The sequence below is a fragment of the Triturus cristatus genome, chromosome 4_1 (assembly GCF_964204655.1).
Source record: "Triturus cristatus chromosome 4_1, aTriCri1.1, whole genome shotgun sequence".
NCBI classification, from domain to species: Eukaryota; Metazoa; Chordata; class Amphibia; order Caudata; family Salamandridae; genus Triturus; species Triturus cristatus.
In genome coordinates, this window is record NC_140585.1 from 249,638,289 (window position 1) to 249,657,325 (window position 19,037).

The 19,037-nt window shown below is 45.9% G+C and overlaps 1 protein-coding gene across 1 annotated transcript in view; it reads right to left on the minus strand.

Moving 5' to 3' along the window:
* Positions 1 to 19,037, minus strand: part of LOC146854207 (solute carrier family 23 member 1-like) — a 379,286-nt gene that overhangs the window by 12,710 nt on the left and 347,539 nt on the right. Inside the window, exons 9-10 of the mRNA XM_085651987.1 lie at positions 17,296 to 17,460; positions 3,358 to 3,466 (exon numbers count right to left, since the gene is read on the minus strand). Coding sequence (XP_085508113.1) covers positions 3,358 to 3,466; positions 17,296 to 17,460 — 274 coding nt within the window. The remainder of the gene's footprint in view (positions 1 to 3,357; positions 3,467 to 17,295; positions 17,461 to 19,037) is intronic.

The window sequence follows — 19,037 nt, forward strand, 5'->3', positions numbered from 1 at the left end:
ATAATAGCCCTCAACTGTCTATGTTGTCTATTAAAAGTCATTATGAGACGTGGAGCATTCTCCTCATCTCCATTCTGTCTTGTAATACATGACCTCGCAGTTTTGCATAGTAGTTCTTCTCTAGCTTTCAGTACTGCTTTATCACTCGCTTGTTTGAGAATAGACTCACTATAGCCTCTTACTCTAAATCTTGCCAACGCCTCTTCAGTACATTTTGTGAACTCAATTTCAGTACTGCAAATTCTTTTAAGCCTTAATAGTTCCCCATAGGGGATACTTCTAATGAGGTGGCCAGGATGGGAGCTAGTCGCATGTAAGGTGGAGTTACCTGCTGTGGGTTTTCTGTATAGTGTGGATTCCAATTTGTTGCCTGATACATAGATAGTAGTGTCTAGGAAAGAGACCTGTGTTTGGCTAATGTGAGATGTAAATTTCAAATTGAGTTTGTTAGTGTTGATCTCATTGATGAATAATACAGCACTATTGGTGTCCCCCCTCCATATCAGGAACACATCATCAATGAATCTTAGCCAATACACTATGTTGTTCTCATATTTGGAACCCAATGAGCCCCTGAGAACCTGCTCCTCCCACCAGCCTACGTGTAAACACGCGTAGCTGGGAGAGAAGCAGGCTCCCATAGCCACGCCTTGTTTTTGACAGTATAGTTTGTTCTCAAACAAAAAGAAGTTGTTGTAAAGGCACCATATAATCATTTGAATAAGCATCTCATTATGATTGTGAAAAATGAGAGGTCTAGTGTCCAGAAAATGTTTAGTAGCATTTAGACCACTTTCATGATTAATACTCATATACAATGATTCGATGTCCAATGTAATGAGCGAAAAATTCTCATCCCATATTATATGTGTAATTTTTTCAAGGAAGTCACTAGTGTCCTTGACATACGATGGGAGAGTCTGCACATGCATCTGTAAAAAATAATCCACATATTGTGAGATTTGTTCGCTCATACCACCTATTGCAGAGATGATGGGTCTGCCAGGTACTGGACAAGTTCCCTTATGGATTTTCGGAATAAGGTAAAGTGTGGGAATTATTGGATATTCGTTCATCATGAATTTGAATTCTTGGTTTGATATTAGACCATTTCTTTTCCAATTCATTAAATCTTTTCTCAAGTTTTCCTTCGCCTTATTATATTCCCCAATGTTACTGGTACCATAGCATTCCGAGTCAGATAGTTGTTTGTGAGCCTCTTCTATGTATTCTTTGCGCGGCCAGATGACAACATTTCCGCCCTTGTCGGATTTATTAATAATAATATCCTTGTTGTTACTTAATTTTCTGATGAGGTTCTCATATTCAATATCTCTATATTTAAGTCTCGTTTTGCTGTGGTTTGTATTGTAATAAAGTTTTTTGATTTCATCTGCAGTTCTATCTATATATATATGTATCTATATCTCCCTCTTTCTCTCTCTCTCTCGATATATATATATATATATATATATAGCATTTAGACCACTTTCATGATTAATACTCATATACAATGATTCGATGTCCAATGTAATGAGCGAAAAATTCTCATCCCATATTATATGTGTAATTTTTTCAAGGAAGTCACTAGTGTCCTTGACATACGATGGGAGAGTCTGCACATGCATCTGTAAAAAATAATCCACATATTGTGAGATTTGTTCGCTCATACCACCTATTGCAGAGATGATGGGTCTGCCAGGTACTGGACAAGTTCCCTTATGGATTTTCGGAATAAGGTAAAGTGTGGGAATTATTGGATATTCGTTCATCATGAATTTGAATTCTTGGTTTGATATTAGACCATTTCTTTTCCAATTCATTAAATCTTTTCTCAAGTTTTCCTTCGCCTTATTATATTCCCCAATGTTACTGGTACCATAGCATTCCGAGTCAGATAGTTGTTTGTGAGCCTCTTCTATGTATTCTCTCGCGAGAGAGAGAGAGAAAGAGGGAGATATAGATACATATATATATAGATAGAACTGCAGATGAAATCAAAAAACTTTATTACAATACAAACCACAGCAAAACGAGACTTAAATATAGAGATATTGAATATGAGAACCTCATCAGAAAATTAAGTAACAACAAGGATATTATTATTAATAAATCCGACAAGGGCGGAAATGTTGTCATCTGGCCGCGCAAAGAATACATAGAAGAGGCTCACAAACAACTATCTGACTCGGAATGCTATGGTACCAGTAACATTGGGGAATATAATAAGGCGAAGGAAAACTTGAGAAAAGATTTAATGAATTGGAAAAGAAATGGTCTAATATCAAACCAAGAATTCAAATTCATGATGAACGAATATCCAATAATTCCCACACTTTACCTTATTCCGAAAATCCATAAGGGAACTTGTCCAGTACCTGGCAGACCCATCATCTCTGCAATAGGTGGTATGAGCGAACAAATCTCACAATATGTGGATTACTTTTTACAGATGCATGTGCAGACTCTCCCATCGTATGTCAAGGACACTAGTGACTTCCTTGAAAAAATTACACATATAATATGGGATGAGAATTTTTCGCTCATTACATTGGACATCGAATCATTGTATATGAGTATTAATCATGAAAGTGGTCTAAATGCTATATATATATATATATATATATATATATATATATATATATATATATATATATATATATATATATATATATATATATATATATATATATATATATGTATATATATCGAGAGAGAGAGAGAAAGAGGGAGATATAGATACATATATATATAGAGAGAGAGATATTTATATATGCCAAGGCACTAAAAATAAATGTGGCGTGTGGTGACTGTTGCGCTTTATAAAACATTTAAGAAGTGAAAAAAAAAACAACAGGGGGAAATGTCAAGTTTTATCTCTCAATCTATTTTACTCTCTCATTTTTGGGCCAAACCTTTCAGTTATACTCTATGTTATGCTGCTGTGTTTCTCGTGGGTGATGTATTGGTAACATATCTCAATAGGTGCCCTACCTGCTGCATACACCTGATTGCAACCTTTACATTAAAGTCCTGAGTCATTTCATTCTTCTATTTTTAAAAGGTCAATAAAAGTAGATAAACTGCACTCGCAAAAAACAACAAATATTAAGCGATAATTCAGTCTGTGGTGTTAGTTGCATAAGGTATCATTATTAGAAGGAGAAACATACAATTCATACTCTTTTTCAGCAGCACTCTTGTTATCATTGTTATTATAAAAAATAAAGTCATTTTTAAGTGTTACATTAAAATATTAACTGAAACCAACAGATAGAATCAGATATTATCGTTAATATTCTTATTAGCATTAGTATCATTATTATGGCCGATTAAGATGAGGGGTTTTATGCTCACCGGTCTCCATGACGCGGGCGTTTTGGTTGACCCAGTTGGGTACAGTAAGACCAGTAAAAAGGGAAAATCCAACTATAAATATATTCCTTGAAGAATTCATATCTGCAAACTGAGGGCAAAAGTATTTCAATTAAAACACCAAACACTGCTTCCCACACTGAGGTCTGTAGCAGACAAACAAGGACATAAACCTGCTAACAAACATTGGTCTTTAAACCTTTTAAAATAGATAAACTTGTACAACAGTGCAAAAAAATACGGAGACACAAACGTGCATACGTAGATGTATTACATATCGTCACATACAATAATGAAGAAATACACACTCCAATATGAATATAATACAGAGATAACAGGAACTCACCAGCATACACAAACATGCCCTCAGTACAGAGAGAGAGAGAGGCAAACTAACTCATGTACCACACGTGTTGACAACACTAAAATGGTATGCTCGTTTATTGGAGTACTTGGATGGCCGGCCTAACTCCTATGAAGAATTCATCTCTAGAGGACCTACGAAACTTGACAACCAACAGCAAAGTTCTAATACTAAACCAAGGGGGAGCTAGCCCTACACCAAGCACAAAAGGAGGCCAAAATTGGAGCTTGTGTTTGGATAGTTCATCTGTGACTGACCGACATTGGTCGGTGTAGATAATACATTTTGCAGCTTGGCCTGTACCTTGGTACAGCGAGAAGCCAAAACAATTGAAGTTGGTGTCAACATCCAGAACATAAGACATGCTGGATTAACATCTTGGTCCAAAGGGCTCAAACACGCACTTTGTGAAAGTGCTACACTGTTTCATTAGCATTCTTCCTGTTTTACTTCAAGGCTGGGTACCCCATTGTCAGACCGGTCAGTTACTAGCTGATCTTGGAAAAGCCAGGATGGAATGCTGGTAACATTTTCCCAGCAATAGAAAAGAACTGCAGGCCAGGTTCTAAGGGCCTCCATCTTTGTTGGTTCCACTTCTATTCTATGGGGCTGACATACTTGACACTCAAGCAGCAGAAGTGGTTATTGTTCAGAAAGAGCTTGTTCATGGTCTGTAGTATTTCAAAGAGGTTCATGCCGCATTGACATCTCCATGACTCCCTGGAACACTGCTGGTGCTCCCTAAAAACCTTTAAGCACATATCTGAATTCCCTGAAACTTGCCGTGTAGCTGATCACTACAGTATATGATTGACCTTCTCTAGGATGATCTGGACTTAATACAATGTGGGTCCTTGAAACTCTGCAGCTTCGTACAAGGGCGTTGGCCACAAAAGCGAATGTGCAGTGCTCTTTTGGTTTTCTACAGTTCTTTGTGCTTTTTATTATTGCACATTTTGACCTTGATGTTATTCTTGCAGACCACCACAATCAATCGAATGTTGATGCACATGGTCTACGTCTGATGAGGCACGGTGCTGTCCTTGGTATGAAGTGTTTTCTGAAAGAAGAACGTTTAGTTTGACGCTTTGGCCCTCTCTCAAACCCCACATGCTAGTCAGACAGATGTTGGCCTCTCCGGCCAATTAAATTCTTTTAATATTCTGCTCAGATTCCATGTGAAAGCCTAAACATTCAAATGACTAGCATTGAAAAAGACGTTTTGAGGGGTGACTGTTGTGTGGGCCGCCATGACTGGTGGTGCCATCTAAGCCAGTTGGGTCAAAGTTTCTTGATCAGCCATAACTGGAATCCACCAGTTACAGGTTTAACAGAGATCTTAAATGATGTAGATATAAAAATTGACATTTCCAAATAATTTTGAGAATTTATGCTCCATGCATCACAGCCAGCGGTTCTGATTTCATCAACCTCTAAAGGTTTATAGATGGCTAAAAGGGAAACTGGGAGAGAGAGGGTTTGGAAAGAGGCAAATTACATAGACTGTGCTAGTGCAGGGCACATGGGTGGTCCTAGTGCCTAGTGGACATAATCAAGAGGAGTTGGTCCAACTGTACTGTCAAGCATCATATTTGAAGCCGTTAGGAAATTGTGAAAACATGGCAGTTTACAAAGGGTTGTTCTTTTTTAATGGAATGAGATCAGTATTTCACATTCCACTTAACATTGGGGGTTGAGTTCTCCTAAAGTGTACCATACACAAGAGGAAACTGCTTAAAAAGTAACGGCTCTGGTTTTGTTGGCACAGTAAATAGCAGGATACTGTGGTTCTTCATCAACTTTATAAATTGTGAGTGTTATTTCATGGTCTGCAGGAATGATTTGAGGCTTGCTGAGACTAACTAAACCCAAAGATTTTACCTTTGTTGTGTAATTGGTCTCGCTTCTTCATTTCCTCTGCCGTCTGCACCATATAAACATGGTGCGGACGCACAGGCAAATGTGAGCGCAACGACTTCCAATTTTAAAAGCCTTATTTTAGAAAGCCTCTTCTTTGAAAACCCCATTTTTAATTCTCCCTGTGGCAGGGGTCTACGGGGAATGTTTTATTGTTGTATGGCGGCTAATTAGTGCCTTCTCCTAAGCGTTCTAATTGCCTCCTGCTCTAGTTGATCAGTTTGGGGTGCTTCTGCTTTTACTCTGCTGTCTGCCCCATATAAACATGGTGCGAACTTGGATGCACAGCAGGCGTGGCGAAGACGTACCAAAGGCAAGCCCGTCTGCGCCTGCCCATGGCCAGATCATGGCCAGAGCCTTTACAGTTGCAAACAATCAAAGGCTACCCTTGAAAACCACAAAAAAACACATGTACCTTAAATTTGATGTCTCACCAGTCAGTGGACTATAGTGTAACCCCAGAAAATCACCAAGCTTTAAAACTCCCATCACAAACTGATGGGGTTATAAAAGCTTGTCTAATTAACATTGGATCACTCCTCAAACATAAAACTTAAATCTGGAACATTTTGTATGACAGACAATATCTGGGACCTCATCTTTTTAACTAAAACATGGCAGATTAATAGATCCGGTCCAGACCTTGAAGAAGCCATTCCGAATGGATATTCAATTTCCCACCTAGAGTGAACAGGAGCATTGGGAGGAAGGATAGCCATTATTTATCTCTCTAATTTCTTTTGCTCTTGTCAGCAAGTAGACCTACAAAACAAAGTTGAGGACCTTGCATTCACCTTGAAAATTTCAGAAAATGTGGCCCTCTCTGGTATCCTCATCTAACGATCACCCCACCACTTTGTAGCGAGAATTTAGTCAATGTGATTACCCCTTTACTATTAAAGTATATGAATTTTCCTGTTTTAGGAGACTGTCACATACATGTCGATAACACCTCATGTAAAACTGCTGAAATGTTGATTGGGATAATGGCTGATTTTAATCTAGTTCAAAGGGTTAGGGGCCCAATACACTTAATGGCCATACTTTAGACATTAACTTCTCTAATTTGCCCTCACTTATTCTGGAATGAAGTTCACCTTTAGCATGATCAGACCATGATATTATTCCTTTCCACTTTAAGCCACCAATCCCTCAGACATATTAGATAAAGGTTACGATAGGGTGATATCCTTGCTAAGAAATTTGGACGCCACACGTCATGCCTGAAGTTGGAATCTTAAAACACTAGCAATTTAAATAGTATTCCCTTGCGTTACTTGGTTTTATTTAACTTCATGAAGCTCTCAGTCTTGCTCAATGGACCCTGGTCTGGATGACAAAAAATGTTTGGTGTTACTATTACATGTTCCTGGTGGTAATAAAAGATAGTGCTTTGGGCAAACACCATTTATCATCGTACCATGAAAGTAAATTTGACTGTGTTAATATGTGACAACGTCAGCTTATATGTGTTGTATTGCATTTTGTTAAGCTTATAATACTTTTTTGTGCTGTATTTTTTCATTTTGTTGTGTTGCATTCTGTTTTGATTGTTTTGTTATGTTGTTCCCTATTCTGTTTATGTTGTGTTATTTTTATTGTATTATTATGCTGTGTTACATAATTACCTTATAGCTGACAAAAATGCTGCTACATTTCCAGCAAATAGAAGCACTTTCCTTTGAAGTTCCAGTGACAACCATTTACAACTCTCTGAAGTGTTATTGTACACCTGCCCTTCAATTATTTAAGCTACCTAACTGCCTACAACATACCTTAAAAGAGCAGTTACAGTGCTCACTTTATATTATACGCCCCCTTTGTTTGCCCTAAGACACCCCAGATAACTCTCAAACACCTGTGGTCCACCAGAGACACCCTAGACAAAGTCTTAGAAATCTTCGGTGTGCCCTGAAAGACATTAAGGCAATTTAACCATTAGATACCTCAGTTAGCCCTCAAACCACATTACAGCATCACAGCTAGTCATTATATACCATTAGATGTCCCTCAGAAACTCTCAATTTACTTTCAGAAACTGTCAGCACACATTCAGATTCCCAGCAGGCATTTTGCTTCACTTACACCGAACTGTTCCTTCTATGGTCAAGTTGGCATACTATGGAACTCATTTCCACCAAACATAAGATTCGCTGATAACAATCTTATCTTCAGAAGACTGCTCAAGAATTGACTCTTCGGGGGGAGGAGCCTAGCGCGCAACCAAGATGGCCGCGTAGGTGCGAGGCTCCCGAGGACCTCCGCAGCCTCCTACATTTATCCTGACTTCATCCTGCATCGGTTGAGGGAACTGTGTCGGTGAGCCTGAGCCGAGGTGGTACCCGTTTCCCATTTTCGAATCGGACCTCGGGTGCCGGAGTGAGCACCGATTGAAGTTTGCGGCCTACCTCTCTCCTGACCCCAGATTCGCGTTTGGGGGCCACCCGGTGACAAAGTGAACAACAGCGGCGGGCTGGGCCTGGCGAGTCGCGTACCCCGCACTTTCACTTTCACTTTCGCGCCCCCTTGCTGTCTTCGCAAGTGGGATCGCGGCGCTCTTGGTGTTGGGGTGGCCTCGCTGGGAGACCCTGCCTGCCTGCCTGCTGTGGTCCGCTCCACGGTCCTCGGGTGGCCCCCCGGAGCCTGTGGCCTTGATTTCTCGCTTTTTACTGCGTGGCTGGTGAGGGTTTGAGACCCGCGACGATGGCCACTAAACAAGATGGAGATCGGTTGAAGGCCAAGTCGACCCGGCGTGGCGCCGCACATCAGGCCAACATCATGGACCGCTACACCCTCCCGAAGGGATCTCCCGGTGGACCGCACAAGTCCTCTGAGTGCCCCCCGGATGCCCCGGACTTGCCCACAGATCTGACTCCGCAAGACGTCATGGGCGCCATTGCTGAGATGAAGGCCTCGGTGGGCCAGCGGTTTGACACGTTAGCGTATAAAATCGACGCGGTCCTCGTTGATGTCAACCTGGTGAGAGCTGATCTCTCGAAGACCAACGACCGGGTCGATTCTTTGGCCTACACCGCGTCGGGCCTCACGACTGAGGTGGCGGCCCTTCAGACGGAGGTACACCGGCTTCGTCAGGCGAGTGCGCTCATGGACCGGCGCCTGGAGGATTCCGAAAGCCGGGCCCGGAGGAATAATATCCGCATCATCGGAGTACCTGAGGGACGGGAGGAGTCGGCGGCGGATCTTTTTGTGGAGGACCTGATCACTACCCATCTCCAGCCTCGGGGACTGAGTAAATTTTTTGCGGTGGAGAGGGCTCATAGAGTTCCCGGGGGAAGGCCGAAGGTCGGAGCCCCTCCGCGGCCTCTTATTGCCCGTATCTTTGATTTTCGGGACAGGGATGCAATTCTGCAAGCCTCCAGACTGTAAGGGCCGATCAAGTTGGAGAACACGGAGGTGAACTTTTATCCTGACTTCACCCAAGCGGTCCAGAAGCTGAGACTGAGCTTCTTGGGCGTCAAGCGGCGGCTTCGGGACATGAACTTAAAATACGCCATGCTCTTCCCGGCCAGGCTGCGGGTGGAGGTGGATGGTCGCACTCACTTTTTTGACCGTCCTGAAGCGGCCGGGGACTGGCTGGACACTTTGTCTGGGGGTCGGGATCGGGATGGCGGGGGGGGGGGCTGCGGGAGGAGAAGGCCCACTGGACCGGGACTGAGGTGCTGATACTGGGACTCACTCTGGACGAAGATGCTGCCGCTTTCGGCCAAGCTTAGGGTCTCTCGTTTTTTGTACTCGTTCTCCCTCCTTTGTAGGTGGTGCGGGGTCTCGAAGGGGTACTCTTTCCTCCTCTAGGGGGTTTACCTAGTTTCAACTATATAGGGGCGACAGGCACACTGCAAGTTGGGGGGGCTGTTTGGGCTCATGCAGGGGTGCAGGGAGGGGGGAGTTTTGTTGGGGCGGTTGGGTTGGGGTGGGGTGTTGTTCATTTGTACCACAAGGCAGAAGTATTGTTGTGCTATTTCCAAAGTGCTCTCGGGGGGACGAGTGATTGCTTTCGCTTATGATGGGGGGTAGGGGACTGAGTCTTTTGTCCTGGAACGTTAATGGACTGGGGGACAGGATAAAACGAGGTGTGGTCCTGCAGTTCCTGAAACGAATTTCACCTGACATAGTTTTTCTGCAGGAGACGCACCTCATTGGCAACTCCTTTCGTGCTATGAACCGGCGGGGCTACCGCCTTCTGGCCCATTCGGGCTTCACGTCGGGTTCAAGGGGTGTGGGCATCATGGCCAAGACCTCGCTCCCGTTGGAAGTTGATGAGGTACTCCATGATGACAGGGGACGTTACACGGTTCTGGTGGGTAGAATGGAGGGCAGAGTGATTATTTTTGTTTCTGTCTATGTCCCGCCAGGGTTGCAGACGACCACCTTTGCGGATCTGGGGCGCCTCCTCCTTGGCCTTCCGGAGGGGATCCTGGTGGTTGGGGGGGATTTTAACGCTGTGGTTTCCGGAATTGAGGACCGTCACCCCCCTAGGGATCTCCCCCGTGCCCAAGCGTGGTTGTCTGGCCTATTGGATGCCTTGGGGCTGGTGGATTGTTGGCGGTTGAAACATCCTACACAGAAACAGTACACTTTTCATTCCGGGGCCCATGGCAGTCTATCAAGACTAGACTATGTCCTGGTGCCGGCGGCGCATGCGGGGAGGATCGGGGAGGTGCGCCATTTGGCGCGGGGTATTTCTGACCACTCCCCGCTCTTATTGCACTTCGATATTCTCCCGAGGGGAGAGGGTAGGGTGGCCCCGATTAATCCCTGGTACCTGCGTGACCCCACCATTCGCGCAGAGTTGGTTAAGTCCCTTAAGCGATATTTTGATGATAATGTGGGGTCGGTGTCATCTGCGGTCTTGCTATGGGAGGCATTTAAGACGGTGATTCGGGGGGATGCCCTGTCCCTCATTTCCCATTCCCGGAGGCGCGAGCGGGAGGAGGTGATCCGTGTTGAAACTGAAATAACTGAGTTGGAGGGTGACCTCGAATGTGGGGTGACGGATGACAAATTACATGTCCTCCGACTCAAGCAGGCGGCCTATAAGGCCCTCGTCACGGAGGCGGCCAGGGGCCTCAGTAGAGAGCAACAGGGGAGACTGTATGATGTGGGTGATAAGGCTGGGAAATTGATTGCGTGGCTGGATAAAAAGGAGAGGGCGAGTCGAGTTGTCCCGTCGATTGAGAAACTGGATGGTGTGTGTGTCACGGAACCGGAAGAAATAGTCGATTGCTTTGCAGAATATCTCCGTGGGGTCTATTCCCCGGTGTCCTCCCGCTCGGAAGAGGATTCCCATGCCCTGCTCAGGGATATAGCGCTGCCTTCCCTTTCGGAGGAGGACAGAGTGTCGTTGGACGCCGCCCCAACCTCTGAAGAAATTGCTCTCGCCATGCGCTCGGTTGCTTCCGGCAAGGCCATGGGTCCCAATGGTCTTCCCATCGAATTGTACAAGCTGCGACCGGATACGCTGGCGCCGCATCTCCGTGCGATGTTCCTCGCGGCCCGTTCGGCGGGTTCCCTCCCGCTAGACCAGCGTCTGGCTACTATCGTGGTCATCCACAAGGAGGGGAGGCCGCGGGACCGGGTCACGTCCTACCGGCCTATTTCGCTGCTGAATGCGGAGCCCAAAATTCTCGCCAAGGTGTTGGCCAATCGGCTGGTTGGCGTGGTGTGCGATTTGATTCACCAGGATCAGTCCGGCTTTATCCCCCATTGCAACACTGCGCTTAACCTGCGGCGCTTGCATGGGGTGCTCGCGCGTGTCCCGTTCATACCGGAACCGGCCATTTTGGCATCCCTGGACGCCACTATGGCGTTTGACACACTTGAGTGGCCATATATTTGGGCGACACTGGCGAAGTTTGGGTTTGGCCCGGGATTCATCGGTTGGGTGAAATTGTTGTACTCGGGACCGCTAGCGCAGGTGGTTGTGAACGGTAGAGTGTCGGCTCCGTTTGAGCTGGGCAGGGGCACGCGGCAGGGCTGCCCATTATCACCGCTCCTCTTCGCGCTTGCCCTGGAGCCCCTGGCGGAGTGGCTGCGGTGGGAACCTTCTATTCGTGGTCTCCGATGGACCCCCGAGTATGAGGACCGCGTATCTCTTTACGCTGATGATATTCTTCTGTACCTGGCCTCCCCACGTAAATCACTGATAGTACTGGTTGATGTATTGCACTCATTTGGCCTCAACTCCGGCCTGGTCATCAACTGGGCTAAATCGTGTGTATATGTCCTCTCTGGGGAGGATCCTATCCTTCCGCGGGGTTGTCCTATTCAGATCGCCCCGCGGGGATTTAGGTACCTGGGTGTCTTCATTACCCTGGACGCGGAGGCCCGATATAGCCAGAACTTGCTTCCCCCCCTCCAGCGCCTGAAGGAGGACGTTGCGCGTTGGAAGCGCTTGCCGCTCTCGCCGCTCGGCCGGGCGGCATTGTTTAAGATGATGTCGCTGCCACGTTTCCTGTGTGCTTTGCAGAATACAATGGACGTTGTCCCGGCGCGCTACTTTCGCGAGGTGGAGAGTTTGCAGCGCCGACTGTTCTGGGAGGGTCGGCCGCGTATCGCCCTGGCGAAGCTGACGCTCCCGTGGTACGACGGGGGGGTTGCCCTCCCAGATATCAAGCGATATTACTGGGCCTCCCAGCTGGCTGCGATCAATCACGGCCTTTACGGGCCCGCCCTAAACCCGGCCTTTTAGATGGATAAAATGTTACTGCCGGGCGGTGACTATAATCGGGCGCTTTATTCTAGCTCGCATGACGCGCGGCTGACGGGCCCCACGGGGGTCATGGTACGGGTGTGGCACACGGCTAACGTGGCGATGGGGTGGAAGGACCGCTTGACCCGGGCGACGCCACTATACGCATCTGAGCGGCTGGGCTCCCTGTGGACCTCGAAGGGCTTTGAGAAGTGGGACATGATAGGCATCAGCAGGGTGGGCGATCTCTGGACGAGGGGGGGATTTAAAACGTTCGATGTGCTACAGACGGAATTCCAGCTGCAGGACAGGGAGTACTTTCGTTATATGCAGATCCGTCATGCGTTGTGCTCCGTATTTCCGGACGTTGCCTCCATCCCGGAGTGCTCCCCTCTGGAGGATAGAGTGCTAGATGGGCATGTCCTGGACGGCATGATTTCATTGATTTACAAAAAGCTCATCAATGACCGTTCGGGACTGCTGACCGGCCTTCGTGAGGCGTGGGGGGCTGATGGATTGGAGCTGGATGACGAGGACTGGGTGTCTGCGGTGGCCTCCCCGAAAGAGGTGGCCATACCGGCTCGCCTTCGCTTCGTCCAGCTCAAGATACTCCACAGGGTCTATGTTACGGGGCCGAGTCTGATGCGTATGGGCTATGCTGTGGACGGGTTGTGTAAGCGTGGGTGTGGTTCTTTGGGGACCTTTCTCCATATTCTGTGGGAATGCCCGGAGGTGGTGCGATTCTGGCGTGGTGTGCATGAGGTTTTGCAGGTAGTTACGCATGTGCCGCTGTTGCCTGAGGCGAGGAGATGTCTTTTGAATGTATGGGAGCCAACCGACTACTCAGTGCCGCAGACGTGGTGGGCGACTCTGGGTTATATGGTGGCCAAACGTGACATTGCGCAACTGTGGGGTTCCCAGAGGTCGCCGACTGTCTCGGCGTGGAAGGACAACATGGATTGGTGTATGTTTCGGGAAAAGGTGGTGTATGTTGCGAGAGGTAAGCCTGGGACGTGGGTGAAAGTATGGGGCCCCTGGAACGCTTACCGTGGGGGAATCTGTACCCCGCCGCTACTGCCGGATCCGTCACCGGCCCGTCTCCTTAGCCAGTTTGTCTTCCCGGTTCTGGGCAATGAGTTTACTTAGTCCCCGTCCTGACCTATTCCCCCCCTCGATATTCCTATGAATCAGTGGGGTCCCCCCCCTAGGGGAGCACATGCTGTTGTCTCCGACTGTGGGTTGCCTTGTGGACTTGCTTTTTTTGTTGTTATTTATATAAAAATGAAACCGTCATGTGGGGTCCGGAAGGTGTGGCTGCCAACGCCTCTTTCAACTCCTGTGAATTCCCTTTTGCCGCAGCGTGCGTTCTATTCTCTGTATTACATGCTCCTCCTGTTTGCTAGCGGCCGGCCTGAAGGTTGTAGGCCCATCTTTGTATATTTTTTGGAGTCTGTAATAAACGGTTTCCAAAAAAATAAATAAAAAAGAATTGACTCTTCCCTACATACTACCATACTCAAACATGAATGTACAGCATATCCCTGTGTATATAAGTATTTATTTTGATTATATATATATATATATATAAAGCCTTTTTCGATGTCCATCGATTTTAGAATAAAATCTTGGAGGAGAAGCAATCAAAGATGCGGGAAATGCAAGAAGATAAACAGAGAGCCTTCCGTGAGCCGTCAGGACTGAAGTTTGCCTATGATTAAGATGCAGTGGCATCGAAACGCGTAAGGCAACAGGACTTTGTATCTGTGAGTGCAACCTGTGGGCTATTTGGAATAAAATCTTGGAAGAGAAGCCAGCTGTAGTGTGCGTCCTGAAATGCTTTGGGGTGTTTTGTTGATTCATGGATGTAACACGGCTGCCCTGCCTTGCGAGACAGCACCATTTCAAACGTGTGAAAGGCTGAAGGTGGAACTATTCCCGACCTGGTCTCAGCACAGCTGGCGATGTATAATGAGCCTGCCTGAGCGCTCTGGACCCTACTATAAGGATGACACTTTATGCTTCTAATTGGTAACGGCACGGAACCCACTCAGGGAATATTTTCAGCTCTCTGGAGGACTACGAGTCCCAGCATTCAATAAAGAATGTGACGCACGAAGCACCACCCACTGAGAGCAATTATAAAGCAATCAAAGATGCCGCAAATGCAAGAAGATAAACAGAGAGCTTTCTGTGAGCCGTCAGGACTGAAGTTTGCCTATGATTAAGATGCAGTGGCATCGAAACGCATAAGCAACAGGACTTTGTATCTGTGAGTGCAAACTGTGGGCTATTTGGAATAAAATCTTGGAGGAGAAGCCAGCTGTAGTGTGTCTCTTGAAATGCTTTGGGGCATTTTGTTGATTCATATATATATATATATATATCTCCAGATATGTGTATTCCTTTGTATAAATGTGTATAGTAATTATGTTTATAAATATATAGATATTCGTTAGGTCTGCTTAACAAATGTACATATTACTTATGGTTATATTATTCTATGCTTAACATGTATATAGGTCCCTGCATACTTTCCATATGAGTTATCTAATTAGATGCTTATGGTTCTCTCTTTTTCTATCACAATATGTACATTTTATCATAACTATTTAGCTCCAATTACTTCACTATTGAATTATTGAAAGGAAATACACATTTTTAGCTTCAAGTACGGGAACATTTGAAGGTCTGAGTTTATTAAATACAACCTAAATCCTGATATAGTACCTTCCATATTATATATAAATATACATACATACATCTTCCATGTATACTCATGTATCGATGCATTTATTACTTTGATCCTACTGTAAAAAACAACAACATTTGGAACCTCTCCAAAGCACTACCCTATACCTCACCCTATACCTCTCTCAATATATCCTCTACCTCCACTCTCTGACGCATCCCAAACCTCATTCTACTACTATGATCTCCAAAATAACCCTTTCTAGACTCCTCCCTCCTCTATCCCTCCTTTTATCACCTTAAAGTAACCTCATTTTACTATTCAGGTCTCCCAAAAAAACCTTTCTCAACCCTTCCATCATGTATCCCTCTTCAGACTCATCAGAGACCTCATTTTTCTCCCTAATCCACTTCTAGAGACTCTTCCTCCCTCTATCTCTCCTTTACCCCTCCCAAACTTTTTCCTACTACTATGATCTCCAAATAAACACTTTCAATGCCCTACCCTCTTCTATCCCTCAGTTATCATTTTCAATCCAACTAACAGACTCACATGTCCAACGCTCACATTAATTTATACTAATTCACCACTAATCCTTTTTGGGTTTGAAGTAGCATACTACTCGCCGAAAAGTGCTTTGACGCCTCGTCAGGGTTAGTAAGAACTATATAAATACAATTACAATTATAGACATTCACAGAAGCACACACATGTAAAGGCATACTGTTGGACCCGGCCTCGTAACATGGCTCTACTGGTCCCCACACCACCTAACCTGGTACCGGCGGCCCCAATCCCCCGGCCTCACCAAGCCTTTCCACCAGAACACACGCACTCAACCCGGACACCCTCGTCCAAGGCCTCTCTCCTTTCGGCCACCCCGGGCCCGCTTGCCCACTTCATGCACCAAGATGGCCGCCCGGCCCCAGCGCGACCCGGGCCTAGAGGCGCCACTCCGGCTGGAGGACATCACGCTTCCAGGGGTTGAGAGAGGGAGGAGCAGTTTCTATCGCACCTCTGAACTCCCCTGGGACGATGGGTTTCGATCGGCCCTCCGGCCTCCCTGAAGGCTGGCTCCACGCCTGCTGGGTGTCTGGGACTCCTCCCGACCCGGCCCTGAAAGGATCAAAAGACAATGGCAGGAAACCCCCGACAAGCGACCCCCAGGTGACAAGACCCCTGCCTGCACAGACTCCGGACATCAAAGAGGGGTCGACCTATAACAAGGGGTGCTCTGGGACTGTCCGGCAGATTCGACGCTGGAACAACGAGAGCCTGCTGACGCGGTCGCGGCTCCCCGAAGATCGTAAGACCTCCGAACTTGTACCTGAGCCCTGCTGAGTGACTCGCGGCTCCCCGAAGATCGTAAGACCTCCGAACTTGTACCTGAGCCCTGCTGAGTGACTCGCGGCTCCCCGAAGATCGTAAGACCTCCGAACTTGTACCTGAGCCCTGCTGAGTGACTCGCGGCTCCCTGAAGATCGTAAGACCTCCGAACTTGTACCTGAGCCCTGCTGAGTGACTCGCGGCTCCCCGAAGATCGTAAGACCTCCGAACTTGTACCTGAGCCCTGCTGAGTGACTCGCGGCTCCCTGAAGATCGTAAGACCTCCGAACTTGTACCTGAGCCCGCTGAGTGACTCGCGGCTTCCACAGACTCCACTGGTCCCGCCGGACCCCACGACAACCAGCCTACCCCCCAGCTCGAGGATTGTGAGCTGTGCGCCGGGTACATCCTTACCTTGAACTTTCGTGCCAAAGACTGTCCCGCTACCCCCTATCCCTTCCGAGACTCATTGAGCCCGCGCTCTCCTTGTACATATTTGCAGTGCTAACCTGTTTGATAAAGATTGGTTCCTGAGAACGCACGGTGTGTTGTTTCTGTGTCGTGTGGTGCCCGAAGTACGATCCTCGATACGAGACTTCTCCTCCTGAGGAGTCTCCCACCAGTGCCCGGCTACGATACTTGAGGGTGGGTCTCAGGGTAGTCAGGACTCCCTTCCCGGGCTCCTCTGAGGTCGCCGTCTAACACATACCTACAGCAACATGCAAAGGCCTAAATATGCATGTAGGCAGAAACAGGGTAGACTGAAAGCACCAGCAGCACAGGAATACATGTTGCTCACTCACTTAAACAGAAACACCTATTAAAACACATATATGGTCATAAGAGAGCATGTTGAGACATGTAAAAAAGCAGTCTCGATGAACTAGTGCTTAAAATTTCACAAAATAATGAAACCTGTAAGGTGGAAAGTCCAACTCCAGTGAGGACCCCGAACATCACTATGAAAAGTCCTCCAATCACAGGTGATGGAAGAGTGGAAAACACAGCTCCCACCTTACTAATAACACCTACAAGAATCGCCAATATTCCTGCAGCGATGAGAACTATTCGGCTTCCCACCTGGAAAATACAAGAAATAAAGGAGAGTTAACAGGAAAGAAGGTTGTAAATGTTCAGTAACAGTAACAATAGGTCCCTGATCAATCCAAGATGAATGAAATGCTGAAAACGATGTTTATTGCAGTATATGTATCAGGGGCCCGATTCACAGAACTAACTTCAGACAAAATCCTAAACTTAATACCATTTACTCATTTTGATATTCACAGAAGGCACTTGCTCATTGATGAGGAAGTGCCTTCTGTGAATACCAAAATGAGTAAGTGCCTATTGTGAATACCAAAATAGTACTAAGTTTAGGATTTTGTCTTAAGTTAGTTCTGTGAATCGTGCCCCTGGTACATATACTGCAATAAACATCGTTTTCAGCATTTCTGTGAATTATTAGTGACATTCAGTTTGCTCGAATTGTTATCATTGCTTTAAAAATATAAAGTAGAGGCTTATTATAAACAAGTTTGGGGTTTTACAGTTTCAACTCAAACATAGAGCACACATTTTTTAATCATAATGCCATCAATGCATGTCTTTGACTTTATTCTAGCATAGAGGAGAATTTTTGATTCCTTGCATCGTCTATTCCGCCTCTTCAAATGTGGGTTTTCTCTAAGCTTGCCAATATGCTTTACCTACCCCTCCTAGACTATCCCTCCATCCAAACATCCATATTCTCTTAATTTTATTTGATTACGAATTTTCTAAACAGAAAAAGACTCAGAGGGGGCTTTTGAATAAGCAGATGATAAAGGAACAATTTATTTAAACAACATATTTAACACTGAAATTTCTAGAATGCCTGTGTCAAGCAAGTGAACTCTAATGTCGGCATATAAATGCCTTCTTTGAATTGGACCATGCAAAAGTAAAATGAGTCAGCGAGGATTTGGGGATTTACCGAGAAAAATCTGAAAATCAAACTGGGCAAAATATTGCATTTTGCAGCACATTTCAAAATAACTTGTATGAAAAACAAATTGTGAAGGGCCTGTAACGAATTAGTCCAGTAATGTTATGGTGTCCCAGACAATCATTACGGTCTTAGGGGTGTTGGTACTCATCTTCCCCAAGACAACTGTGAAAGACTGGTGGCAAAACGATGGATGTTGCAATGTACAGTTCCCTAAAAGCTGGCCGAAGAGCTATATCTGTCACAGGCAGTTAAAACATCTAGGTATGCAAGGCCACATGGCCTCTTATCTTCAAATTGTACATAGCACATTTCTTCACTTCATTTTTCCATTCAGCGCGTTCAATAGATTGGTAGTCATATGTTATGACCAAGACTTTACATGGATGGGGCAGGGTGAACAAATCAAATCTCACAATCAGAGGCTTTAGGCAGACCTAGATAAATCTTAAAGGCTCACACAGCAACTTTACTGCACAGTTGGAGCTCACTTGGTCAGATAGCAGAGTTTGCACCAGTCTTACGTGCTAAGGGAAAGCAAGCAGCAGTGATAATATCATAAACATGTATGTACATCAATGGCACAATGCCTATACAGAAGTCATGAAATAACAACTTTGGCATTAGATGCCTCCAGGAATCAAGGATCAAATATCAGCAGTAAGTCTCC